Source organism: Onychostruthus taczanowskii, unplaced genomic scaffold (assembly GCF_017590055.1).
Source record: "Onychostruthus taczanowskii isolate IOZ18803 unplaced genomic scaffold, ASM1759005v1 scaffold25, whole genome shotgun sequence".
In the NCBI taxonomy this organism is placed as follows: Eukaryota; Metazoa; Chordata; class Aves; order Passeriformes; family Passeridae; genus Onychostruthus; species Onychostruthus taczanowskii.
Genome location: NW_024499796.1, coordinates 3,353,837 through 3,366,736, shown reverse-complemented (window position 1 = coordinate 3,366,736; position 12,900 = coordinate 3,353,837). Strand labels below are relative to the sequence as shown.

Genomic DNA, 12,900 nt, shown 5'->3' with positions numbered 1-12,900 from the left:
TAAACCCCAGCACTCTGCACAGTGCCATTAACTGGCCATAAAACTGTTTTGCTGCAGAGGCTGGGTGGTCAAGTGTTTTGAGAACAAGATTGGAAACCATCATCTCCCGTGTTTTCAAACTTGAGCCTCTCCAGGGCACGATGCTTCACCCCATATGTCTCTGTTTACTGTCGATAAAACAGAGCTATTAATACTGCTGTGCTTCAGGGTGATCTTTTGGACTGTAATTAATGTTAAAACCTTCTGAGGTCACTGGCTGGAAGGAGCTAGAGAGGTGCACAGGCTGTGTGCTGCTGGGCTGTCAGCCTCCACCCAGCTGGGGTGATTGGTGCTGAGTCCAAAACAAGTCATTCACAAGGAATGGAGATGAAAGAGTTTCCTCTAAGGTTCTTGAAAGAGGACTGGCTCCAGGTGAGGTAAAGCAATTGGGTTTGTTCTCAGAAAGAGAATTTTTGACAAGATCAAAATCACTTTGATTCTGATGTTTTTCCATTTACATTGTTGGTTGTTTTTTTTTTTTTTTTCCTTACATCATCATCAAAAAAAAAAAAAAAAAAAAAAAAGAGGGCTTGTTTTTTTGACATCTATTTTTTAACCCAGGCCTGACCAGGAGAGATGCTCTTGGCAGCTGAGTGACTTTGCTCCTGTGTGAGCTGGGCTGAGGGGAGAAGTGCAGTCAAAAGGCTCACACAGGTCTTCAGCATCACCCAAAGGGGTGGATGTGCTTCAACACCCAACCAATCTTCCTGACCCCACTGGCAGTGGAATAGGTGAAATGGGCACTAATTGCTGAATATTACAATTATGTTTTGATAAAAGTCTTCTGTTTTCCAAGGAAAGTGCTCTGGCACTGATTGCCTCAGAGCTAATGGAGCTAGCCTGAGCTGTTGCAGGCAGAGCAGAGGTTACACATTAGCTGTGCTCACCCTTTTTCCAAAGCAAACACAGCAGCACAGCCACTGTGCCTCGGCAGGGGAGCCCAGGATGGTGACGGGGAGCAGTACACTGGTGTTGAGCTCTCTTACTGCTTGTTGTACTTCTGCTGATGAGCAAGAAGAGCCCTGCAGTGGGTGGGCAGCTGGGGGTCCCTGCCCTGTTCTCCAGCTCCTCATCTCCTGGGGCTGGAGTGCCCCTGCTCAGCACTGGGTGCCCCTGTTGGTGTTGCTGAGACACAAACCTGCCCTGCTCCCAGCAGGAGACTCCTCACTGCCCTTGAAGGGAGGGAAAGGACCAGTGGAATCTTCAGGATGGGAGGCAAAGCCCTGCAGTCAGACTTCTGCATGGAATTCTGTGTTGCCCTATTGCTCTGGGTGTCCCTCAGTGAGAACAGCCTGTGTGTGGTACTTGTGAAGTGGCACAGTGTGGATGTCCTTCTTCAGATACTCCCACTCTGAGCAAGGCTCCTGGTAAATTAAGGAAAATGATGTCATGCCAAAAGGATTAAATAGCATCTCCTTGGGTGAGCTGAGTGTGTGCATCCCCTGTGTGCCCCAGCTTTGTGAAAATGGGAGTTGTCCCTGCACACAAGTGAGTTCCTTGGCAATCTGCTGGCATCCTTTCAGACAGCAAGTATTGTCAGGGAGCTAATGCTAATTGCTTGCAGGGAATATGTCCTGTGCTGGGAATTGCTACCGTGCAGATGTCAGTTCTTATCAGCCACATGTGGGATGTGCAGGGCCTGCAGGAAGGAGAGAGGGGGCTGGCAGTGCTCGTGTGTGGGGTGAGAAATAGGGAGGCATTGCTTCTGTCACCCCCAAGGATGCTAAGGACTTAGGACTATTACTTAAATAAACAGACATCAGGGTCTCAATCCCATTTAAGCTTCAGCTGCTTTTATAACACTCCTTACACTCACTTGCAGGAGCTGGTCAGTTTTACCTTAGGCTAAGGAGGGGTGGCATGTTATTTCTCAGGCTGGGAACCCCACCACCAGACATCCTAGATCTCTGAGGGGTTGAAACCAGCCCCTGCACTTTGTCACAGGCAGCTTGAGTTGCCATGCCCAGCTCATAGTGAATAAACATGAACTGCTGCCCTTTGGGAGAGTGGACAGAAGATTGTCACCCCTGCTGCGAAGAAGCATTCTCGTCTTGGAGCTTTGATGCTCCGAGCAGGACTCTGAGCTCAGCATCCCGGGACGTTCCATGCAGCCACAGCCTGTTTATTCAATGCTCCATCAGGCACAAAAGCCATATTTTACTGTCAGATGCTCTCCATTAGCTTCAAGTGTGAAATTATCATTCCCACCCTTTGGCCAGCCCCACCCTTGTGAGGAAATGAGGGAGCAAACAACTCAAGGGCCGTTCACGGGATGAGTACGAGCTGTCACTTGTCAGCACAAAGCCCACTTACAGTAAGAATTACTGCCCTGCTCCCAGAAGGGCCAGAGAGGAGCCCAGCTCACAAACACCACCGTGGTATAATGTTAGCATCAGTGCATGGAGAGCAGCCCTGAGGTGTCCTCATCCCTCTGCAGTCAGGAGGGGTCAGGGTGAAGCCCCACAGGGGGCCCTGGGATGAGGGGAGAGGAAATGGAGCCCCGCGGATTCCAGAAAGGGATGAAGTGGCCTGTCCCCTCAGCCCTGCCTCCTGTCCCTGTGTTCTCCTCTGTTCCAAGGGATCATCTCACGTCTCCTTGAGATGCCAAAACTGACTGACAATGCCTGGACCACATTTTCCCTTTCTCTTCTGAAGGCCAGTTCCCTTAACAACCTGGTGGTGTGGGACTGAGGGATCAAGACATTGTTCTCTTTTTGCTTCCTGCCTTCCAGATTTACCCTGTACGCGGTGGATACACGAGGGAGACACTCAGAGCTGAGCACAGTCACCCTGAGGACAGCCTGCCCGCTGGTAGATGACAGCAAGGCTGAAGGTCAGTGTTCAGGTGCCTCATGATCTGTGCCAGGAGACATCTCCTGCTGATATTGATTTTTCTTTTGTCACTGTGCTCCCACAAACCTGCCCAGGCCCTTCTCTCACAGTGGGAAGGCTCCTTTAAATTCACCCATGGGCACAGGGACGTTCATCTGGGGATGGGTGACAAATGGCAGGAGTGTCCAGGGGCAAAGTCTCCTTGGCTGGGCAGCTGATGACTCTGTGATGCCACACAGGCATCCTTCCTTCCAGGGATGTGGGAGCTGGTACTGTGTGTCTGACACAGGCCCCCTGGAAGAAGAGCAATCCCTTCTCACAAACCTGAGAGAAGCAGCCCTGGCTGGGCCACGCAGGGCACCTTTGGCCCTGGGTGTTTGAAGGGATGCTGGGGGCAGCTGCATCAGTTTGGAAACAGAAATGTTGATAAAAGCTCAGCTACTTTTGGACATTTGCATTGTTCAGTTTTGAAACTGATCCCACTTGTCCTTATACCCAAACCAGAGCACCTGGCTGAGTTCAGATTTAAAAGGATTCCTCTATGCGACCATCATGTTACCTGTTCTCTTTCTTGCTTGGTTTCCATTGGGAGTATCACACAGAAAAGAAAAATTTGGTTAGTGCTTAGTTCTGTGTTCAATAAGAAAGCATTCCCATGGAAAAACAGCAAATAGGAGACTAAGGAGAAAGGAGATGCAGTTTTGTGCATTTCTTGTCTCCAAAAAGATTTTTTTTTTTACAGCAGAGAGTTAACACTCTTGTTTAACACATCTGAGCTGCTCCAGCGGATGCCCACAATGATGAGGTGCTGCGTTTCTGGCTGAAGGGCCATCCTGGGATCAAGTGTTGATCTCTTCCCACTCTTTACCACCATAACTGCCAAGGGCTTTTGGTTTGGTGAATTTGGGAAGAGCTTGCCTGCCCTTCCTGGGAGGATAAGGCTGTCTGCCTGTCCTGGCAGCTTTTTGCCTCTTCTCCTTCTGCTCCTTCATGGAGTACTGCTGGAGGCTTTGTGAGAGCTTTGCTCATGCAGGGCACCCACTGCAGGATCAGCCTGAGGAATTGCTGAATGCTCTGCAGTCACTCACCCCTGCTGCAGGCAGCCCAAGGGACTGGCAGCCACCCCAGCTGCCAAACCCCTGCTGCCAGCCCCGCCAAGGGCTCTGCTCCTCCTCTCCCCATGTTATCACCTTCAGCTGGTCATGAATCCCATGCCCTGATCCTTTCCAGAGATAGCTGACAAAATCTACAACCTCTACAATGGCTACACGAGCGGAAAGGAGCAGCAGACAGCCTACAACACCCTGATGGAGGTCTCTGCTTCCATGCTCTTCCGAGTCCAGCACCACTACAACTCCCACTACGAGAAGTTTGGAGACTTCGTCTGGCGGAGTGAGGATGAGCTGGGGCCCAGGTACCTGTCCCTTCCCTTTGTGCTGCCCTGCCCCATGCCCAGAGCACCCTTCTGCTTGGCCACTGGGGATGTGACCCCCTTAGCCACTGGGGATGTGACCCCCTGGTCTCCTTGTAGCTAAAAGAAGCCCCCTTTTGGTGTTCACCAAGCTGTCCTGCATCCCCTTGGAGCACCAGGTCCTGCTCAGTCCTTGGATGAATGGTGGTGGGACACCTGGCAGCTGGGTGGTCTTTGGATGAATGTTTGCGTCACCCAGCCTGAACTGGGTGAGCTGGGGGCTTGGAAACACTGAGGAGTGGGGGGCAAAGGGTGTAATATAAGCCTGGAAAAGTTTTTCCTTCTCTCTTTGTTCCTATTGGCTTGTCAGATGTGGCTGAGGATCTCTCTATAGTACCAGGATGACACCTCACAACTTTACACTCCTTCTGGACACAGATCCAAGCTGTGTCCTGGGGCTTGTCCTCCTCCAGAGATGACCTTGGTCACAGTTTCTGTGGTAGTTCAGTGGCCTCTGGCACAGAGCCACTCTCATCTTCCCCCTGTCTTCCGTCTGAGGACACTGCAGGCTATTTTGTCCTTTGCAATTGTTCCTTTTTTCTGAATCCCTGGGAGCCATCAGCTTCTTCTTACACATATTTATTTCCCCTGTTACTTGAGATCCAACCCACTGAAGGATGCTGCCTAACCCAATACCTGTTTCAAGCTGTGGGACAGCAGGGTGACATTTAAACTGTCAGTTCTAGGACCCAGCTACATCTGGAGCCCATGGTCAATTTGGCTGCTGTCTGTTGTCCTCACTGAGCCAGGGGAGTTCCTCCCAGCACTCCTCTGCCCCGAGAAACATGTGATTTGCAGCCAAGGGGACGAATTTTTAAAAGCCAAGGCAGCCAGTGCCAGGCTCGTGACCAGAGAGAAGCTCTGCCATCCAGCCTGGCTTCTCAGGGGGCTTGGACAGAAGCAGAGCCACTGACACAGCAGGAGGCAATGAGGATTTTTTTTTTTTGCCAAGGGAGGCCATCTCGTAACAGGATTTTAATTGACAGGCTGTTCTCCTTCCCAGGGGGACAAGCATTTCTGTACCTTGAAATGTTTATCAGATGAGCCTCAGCTTCACAGTGAATGTTCACTCATAAAACGGAGCGACAAGAGGGGAGTTGATTGCCTCTGTGTAATAAATACATCACACTGAGGTCCTCGTGAGCCCAGTTTCCATGAAAGCCACAGGTTACTGCAAACAGCTGCTGGCAAGAAGACACACTGACAGCCAGATGTCCCAACCAGACCGTTTACATTAAGGAGACATTAAAAACTTAGCTCATAGGTGGCCCTAAACCAGGATTTTCCGTGGTCAGCAGCATCTCAACACCTGGCTTGCCTCATCCTGCTCATCTCCTCTAGCAACAGCAGCCCCCTTCCTGCTCCCCCCCTCCTCTCACAGACACTGAGTGAATCTCACACAGTTAATTTGTTCCAACAAGACAGAAGAATCTTTCTAAATCAGTGAACTTTAATGCTACTGTGCATCTAGACCTCTGGATCCATGCAGCCAGTCTGCTTCCTAACAGAGCCACAGGGAGATTTTACTATTATTTTATCTTGCTGTGTTTTCAGGATGATTCTTATGACCACTACAAGCAGGGTATGGCTTTTAAGAGGAGGCAGAACAAATAATTAACTTAAAATCTTTATTCCATGCCCCTATTTGTGGCTATCAGCAACACTGGGGTCAGTACATGGAATCAGCCCAGGGCTCACAACCTGTCCCCTGCTCCAGCCAGTCACCCAGGCAGGCAGCTGGGCTGGCCAATGGACATGAAATGCATCTCCAGAGCAGCTGCCTTCTGGTACAAGGGGGAATGCAATGTTCTGATGGGAGGCTGTGATAAGAGGCCATCAAGTCCTGGACTCACTGTCCTCACACGCCAGGGTCTGAAAGACCCAGGTCAGCTCTCAGTAGAGTGGAAAATCTGAGTTTATGACAGAACCACCTCACACAGGAGCACAGCAGCCAGGCAGCCACCCCTCCCTGCAGTCTCAGGAATCTCATTCTTCCTTCCAGCCCAGGTATCATTCTTTAATGGCTCCTTCATGCTGCTTTGCCCTCTTTTAGTACCTCCCTCCAAGGTGAGGCAGGGCAGGGTTGGCCTGGCTCTGGATATATTTTCATCCCATATCAGCCCTCACGGTGAATGTTGGCCATCCCCTGAGCAGCTGGGGGGGACAAACATCCCAGCAGGAGCACCCCTGGCACTGGGCAGAACAGGAAGCTCCTACTCTCAAGCAAATGCTTGCAGAGCTGGGGCTGGCAGCAGGGACCTCAGGGCCCTGTCTCCTGTTCATGCAGGAGCCCTTGGAAAGTGCCCTGGCAGCAGACACCCATCCACTCCCATTTCCTCTCTCCCTCCATGCCACGAGGCACTGCAGAGGGAAGTGGCTGCTTAGAGTTGTCACTATTTGTAAATCCCCCTCTTCATCATTTGTGACTGTGCTGTGACCTCCTAAATCCACCACCTAAGTGCAGTCCAGAGTCAGTCCCTGGCTCCTGTGGTGGGCATGTGGTGGGAGAGAGGACACTGCTGGCCCACACCAATATGGGGGCATCCCCATCTGGGCTGTGGGGTGAGTGGGAAGGGGGTCACTTCATCCCTCTGGGGACTGACAGCTTGGGGTCCAGCCACAGGCAGCCAGGAGAGTGACTCCCCTCTCGCTCCCGTGGTGTCCCCGCCCAATTCCTGCCCTTTAATAAGGCAATAAATTGCAATTTCTGGCAGGGATGAGGTTGGTCAGCATTTAGGAAGATTTCATTTCCAGTATTTGAAAAGGTGGTCGTTCTGACCCGACAGCCCTCCATAGGGAGCACTTGGGTAATACCCAGGGCTTGATTTATGGTGTTAAATTGGCAGCCCAAGAACTGCTCCTGAAATTTATTACCCAGTCTTCACCAGAAAGCCTCTCTCTCTTTCTCACCCCTCCCCTCACCCACTCTGTCTCTCTTCCTCCTTACTTTTTTTAAGAGGGAACAGCTGACAGCCGAAAGCTAAATCTAACATTTACACATGACTTCATTACCCTGCTAAAATAAATTACTCAAAGCAGTGAAACCCATCAAAACTGGAGCTTTGGCACTGGACATCAAAAGTGAGGGGCCTGATTCCCTCTGCCCCATCACCCTGCCTCCTCTGTGACCACAGTTCAGTGTGTTTTCAGTATCTCACAGGGGCAGCCCATCATGTGCCACATCCCATCCTTGAACACAGGTATTTCCTGGGACTGACTGCACAGAGTGAGCTGTGGATGCAGCAGGTGTGTGGAGACAGCCCCAGGAGAATCACAGCCTCTGGCACAGCAGGCAGGTTGGGGTGGTTTGGCCCCTGAATTTCTTGTCATCCTTCAAGTGCTTCTCACATATAGGAATATTTGCCTGGATAAGAGTCCTGAGTATATATCAGGAAGAAAGGGCAACACAGAGAGTTCTAGCAATATCCATCAGATCATTAAAGTGTAGTGGAACAAATAATGAAAGTGGAAAGGTAGGGAAGGCCAAGGGAAATGGAGGCAAAGGCAAGTTGTGTAGGAGAAAAGTGAGAGATGGGTGAGGAAAGCGGTGGAGGGTAGGATAGGGGAAGTGGTGAGAAGGGAATAGAGTGGCTAGCAGAGAGCCACTGGCCACCTGAGACATCCACTCCTTGTGTTGTTGGTTACCCACCATGAGGGTTTTCCTCAAGGGCTGGTCATGGCCACTCCTCATTGCTCCCCTCTTGCTATGCCTGGAAGAGGCCTTGTGGTGTGCTGGAATAATAACCAGTTTGGGGGGAAAACCCAGTGATTGCTTGTTTGGCCTTTGAATAAACAACTTCCCCATGCTGGCACAGTGTTCAGGTCCATGGACACCAGCACAAGAACAAGCTAAAGCGCTGGGGAAGGGCCAGCACCCCATTTTGGTAGTAGAGCTGCTTTGGGCTAAATCAGGGTGATCATGGAGTTGTGGCCTTAGAGAGATGAGATTTCTCCTCTGTGAGGGTGTTCTGGCTGAGCATGTCCTCCTGAGCATGGCCAGCTGACATAAGAGTCCATCCCATGAGGTGATGTGGGTCCTGTGCTTGTTCAGCACCAGCTCCCTGGAAGGGAGAACCAGTGTAGATGTTAAGAAACAATCTGCCAGCGTGAGGATGGGGAGCACTTGAAGGATCACCAGCTCCTGACCTTAGGAGCAGGTCAGAAGAAATTCATCCAGGCAGGTTGATCCCAGCAGGAAGTGGCACAGGTGATGGCTTTTCTCCCTTCCAGCTGCAGTGACTGATTTGCTGAAGTTTGGCAACTGTAGGGACAATCACTACAGAGTTCACTTTGCTGCTGAGCTGAGCTTGAATCAATCAGTCTTCACTGAAAGCACCTAATGCCATCATGGAATTTGTGGCTCCAAGAGGCACACATCCAGCAGCACAGGACCTGTTCCTGGCAGCATGTCAGGTCTTGGTGTGTGGTGGGAGCACCAGATGCTGTAGAAGGTCAGGTGGCTGCTATGGAGAGTAACGTGAGTAGAGGTGTTGTGTCAGAGCTCAGCCCATGACATCATTATTATAGATGTGTGTGTAGCTAACAAGGCTCAAATTGCCCAGTCTGCCTTGTGTCTTGTGGATAAAATCCATAAATGGATACCATGGGGTGTTGTTCCAGGAAGGCCCAGCTTCCTTTGTTCTTCCTTTGCCCTCGAAGCTGACCCAGAGCACATCCCCCTGGGGAGGAGTGGGACAGTTTTCCATGTGCAGCCCTGGAGGAGCAGTGGTTTCCCACAGCCTTTCATCAGTGTTCCCACTCTAGAGGGAGAGGTCTGAGCTGTCTGGGGGTGCCAGGGTGCCCTCTTGCCTCCTGCCATCATCTCTGCCCTCTGCTCTGGCACTGAGGTGACCCTGACCAGCCCTTCCCTGGCGTCCCATCCTTGGACATCAGGCTTCCAAGTCTCCCCCCAGGCTGGGAGCTCACAGCCCAAGCTGCAACACCACTCAGCTTTCATAATCAAATAATCCCCATGTTTATGTCTTGCTGACTGACAGTGCTGCCCCTGACATATCATTATCGGGAATTTACATTCCTGCAGGAACTGTGAAATCCCCGACTCCTGAATCCAGAGCTTTCCTGTGGCACCAGAGGGAGAGGAAATAATCTGTGATCTTGAAACTTTCAGACCACTGAAGTAAACCCTCTTCCCTCCCTTTGTTTGATTTAGCACTTTGCAGACTCCCACAAGGGGATTCTTGGTTTCTTATGGGTTTATTTTGTTTTGTCTTAATGTGTTGTGCTTTTTTTCGTCACTCTTCTAGTGTCAGTCCTTTTGGGCTGTTTACCTCCTGCAGACTTGGGAAATCAGGAAAGGGAGGGCAGTGCTCATCAGTCAGGGGCAGGAAGGTGCTGGGAGTCTCACCAACGTGCCAGGTGGGGCCAGCACATGTGCTGGAGCTGGCCAAGGTCATATGGTGGTGGTGACAATCTAGCTGGGGCAGACTGTCCCCAGGGCACACAAGCTGCTCCAGTGGGTCAGACCTGAGGTCTTGGTGCTGTGAAATGGTAGCTATACCCAGAACTTTGGGAAAACAAGAACTTCTCTCCACTTGGAACAGGAAAGACAATGTCTTAGGCAATGGGTCTTGTCCATTCTTGCCACAAGACAGCTGGTGGCAGAAGTCCTGACTCCTGGTGTCCCCTGTGCCTTGCCTGCCCTGCTCTGTTCCCATCTCTGTCCCCTCCAGGAAGGCTCACCTGATCCTGAGGAGGCTGGAGAAGGTCAGCAGCCACTGCTCGACGCTGCTGCGCAGTGCCTACATCCAGAGCCGCACCGAGACCATGCCCTACCTGTTCTGCCGCAGCGAGGAGGTCCGGCCGCCCGGCATGGTCTGGTACAGCATCCTAAAGGACACCAAAGTCACCTGCGAGGAGAAGATGGTCTCCATGCTGCGCAACACCTACGGGGAGTCCAAGGGGCGGTGAGGGAAGGAGTGGGCCTGGAGCTGTGGGAGGCAAAGGGACTCCGAGGAGTCGAGGACTTGTGATGTGCTGAGTGGCTGGTGGGGGTTGGGGTCGGGTGATGTTCAGAGGGGGTGGAAGGGGACAGCGAGGCCAAACAGGACTTTCTCACACAGACAGCAGAGAAACAAGAAATGAGCAAGTTGGACTTTAATTTCTTTTCCTTTTTTTTTTTTTTCAAGGGAAAAAAAAAAAAGAAAAAAAAAAAGAAAAAAAAAAAGAAAAAAAAAAAGAAAAAAAAAAGAAATTACCTAATTTGACTCAGCATAAAAGCCTCTCCTTTTTAATCTTTTCTTACTGAATTTCCTGGACTACACACTCCAATACCCTGGGAGGAGGAGGTACCCACTCGAGGCCAGGACCAGGCAGAGGGGAGCTGATGGGCACAGGGTGATCCCCTCCCTGCCTGCTCTGCCTGCCCTGCCTGCCCTACCACCGGGCAGCAGCTGTGGGGCGAGGGGCCCCGGTGCCGTGGTGGCCGAGGACGCCAGGAGGAGGTGGCGCGGGTGGCCGGTGACACCGCGCTGCCAGCGAGGGTCCTGGGGCGGGGAGCCAGGTGGGTGCCCGGGACACTGCAGGCAAGCTGAGCTTTTGTACCACTCCGAGTGGACGGGGTGGCTCCGTGTGCAGCCTTCGTTCGAAAGGCTCCCGGCAGCTTGTTCTGTGCATTAAAGATTCATATCAAGTCCATCTTCGCTGCCTCCCTGGTGCTTTTTCCTGTCGCGGTTTCACCACTGCTTGGGCGTCCGTGGGGTTTCAGTTCTGGTGTGGCACTCCTGGGATGTGGCTGAGATGAGGGAGCCCAAGATGGATGCACAAGAAGGAGGGAAATGTACAGCCTTTCGCACAGGGTTCTCCCCTCCTCAACACCCAGCCTAGCCACCGGTCCCAGTGGGAGCTGGAAGCGTGTGGGAAAGCCCAAGAAGAAAGCCAGGGGCTAAAAAGACATGGAGAATCTGGTTTCTTTTACTGTCAGATGTGGGTTAGGCTGGCCTGGGCTCCCTGTGGGTAATGGATTTCTCAGCCTGGTAGCCAAACCAAAAAGTGTGGGAGGGTGAGAGGGGAAAAAAATACAAAAATCAGATCAGCTCAAAGCTATTGCTTTTTCCTTTTTAAAGCAGAACAACGAACCTGGAGAGGGAAGAGAGAGAAGTGTGGGTTGAATTAATCAGTTTAGTCAGCCCAAAGCAAATAGTTTTGTTTAGTTTTTCAGGTTAGTTAACCCTTTAACATCAAATCAAACAAACAGGACATGAGTTTCAAAGCAAAAATGTTTTCAAAACAAACAACAGTGCAGAATTTGATGTGGAGAAGGTTCTGCCAGAGACCTTTTTCTTCTTAAGCTAAACCTGTTTGCCTGATTTGCACCCACTCAAATAATTCTGATTGTTCCTTCTGAACTTCTTTTTTTCTCCCCCTTCGGTTATGTCTCTTCATTTGAGCCACATTCATGTGCTTTGGGAAGGACTCCAGCACCTGGTCAAAATCCTGCTGAAGTTCACAAAAATTTTGCTGTGACATTGCAGCCTGTAAGACAAGCTCCAAAGCATTGCAGGTTGCCTGAGGTCTTAATTTTTAAGCTAAATCCCTTTTTCTGATGGAGAGAGGGAGGAGGATGACACTGAGGACTCTGGGCTATGGCCTGTCTGCGCGTCTCTGAGGGTCGTACCACACTGAAAACAACAACCAAGGGGGAACCATTACACCACCATGTGTTAAAATCTGAGTGTCTAGCACTGTTGCTGCCTCTTCACCATCCCTTTGCCCTTTGGGGGTCAGTGGTGGCCTTGGAGTTTGGTTGTGGGGATGAAGGAGATGATTGTGATTTGTTGCAGTCAAATAATAACTTTGGTTTTCCTCATTGGAGCTGCAACAACACACACCAAAAGCCTTGGAATGCCAGTGTGGGGGTGCCTGGGGGTGCCCAGACTGGTGTCAGACTGACCTGCCCATTTCATGTCATGTGCCCATTCATTTCATGTGCTGCCAGGACACAGGATGTGCACTTTGGGTGCAAAACACCCAAATGTGGCTTTGGAGCCACTGATGCAGAATGACTGGGACTAATATACACTTTTGAGTGCCACAGTATAAGAACAATCTAAAGCCATTGGAGAATGTCTAAAGCAGGGGGACAAAGATGGTGAAGAAGGATGGAAGCCATATGAGGAGAGGCTGTGGTCACTTTGTTTGTTCAGCCTAGAGAAGAGGAGACTAAGGAGAAATGATATAACATTTTGCAGCTTCCTCACCAAGGCCAATGGAGGTCTAGGCCCTGATCTCTCCTCTGGTGGCCAGTGACAGTTCCTGAGGGAATGGCATGAATATATGTCAAGGGATGGTCAGGCTGGAGCTCAGGGAAAGGTTCTTCCCCCAGAGGGTGCTGGCACTGCCCAGGCTCCCCAGGGAATGGGCATGGCCCCGAGGCTGCCAAAGCTCCAGGAGCCTTTGGACAGCGCTGCCAGGGATGCCCAGGGTGGGCTTGTTGGTGGGTCTGGGCAGGGACAGGAGTTGGCCCTGGTCCTTTTAAGTCCCTTCCACTCAGGGTATTCCATGATCCTGTGACTCTATGATCATCCTCTCCTGGCATCTGC

The 12,900-nt window shown here is 51.2% G+C and overlaps 1 protein-coding gene across 1 annotated transcript in view; it reads left to right on the top strand.

Annotated features, from left to right (window-relative positions):
* ASTN2 (astrotactin 2) overlaps positions 1-10,270 on the top strand; it is a 149,481-nt gene extending 139,211 nt beyond the window's left edge. The window contains exons 11-13 of the mRNA XM_041406669.1: positions 2,772-2,872; positions 4,102-4,285; positions 10,033-10,270. Coding sequence (XP_041262603.1) covers positions 2,772-2,872; positions 4,102-4,285; positions 10,033-10,270 — 523 coding nt within the window. The remainder of the gene's footprint in view (positions 1-2,771; positions 2,873-4,101; positions 4,286-10,032) is intronic.
* Positions 10,271-12,900: the final 2,630 nt, after the last annotated feature.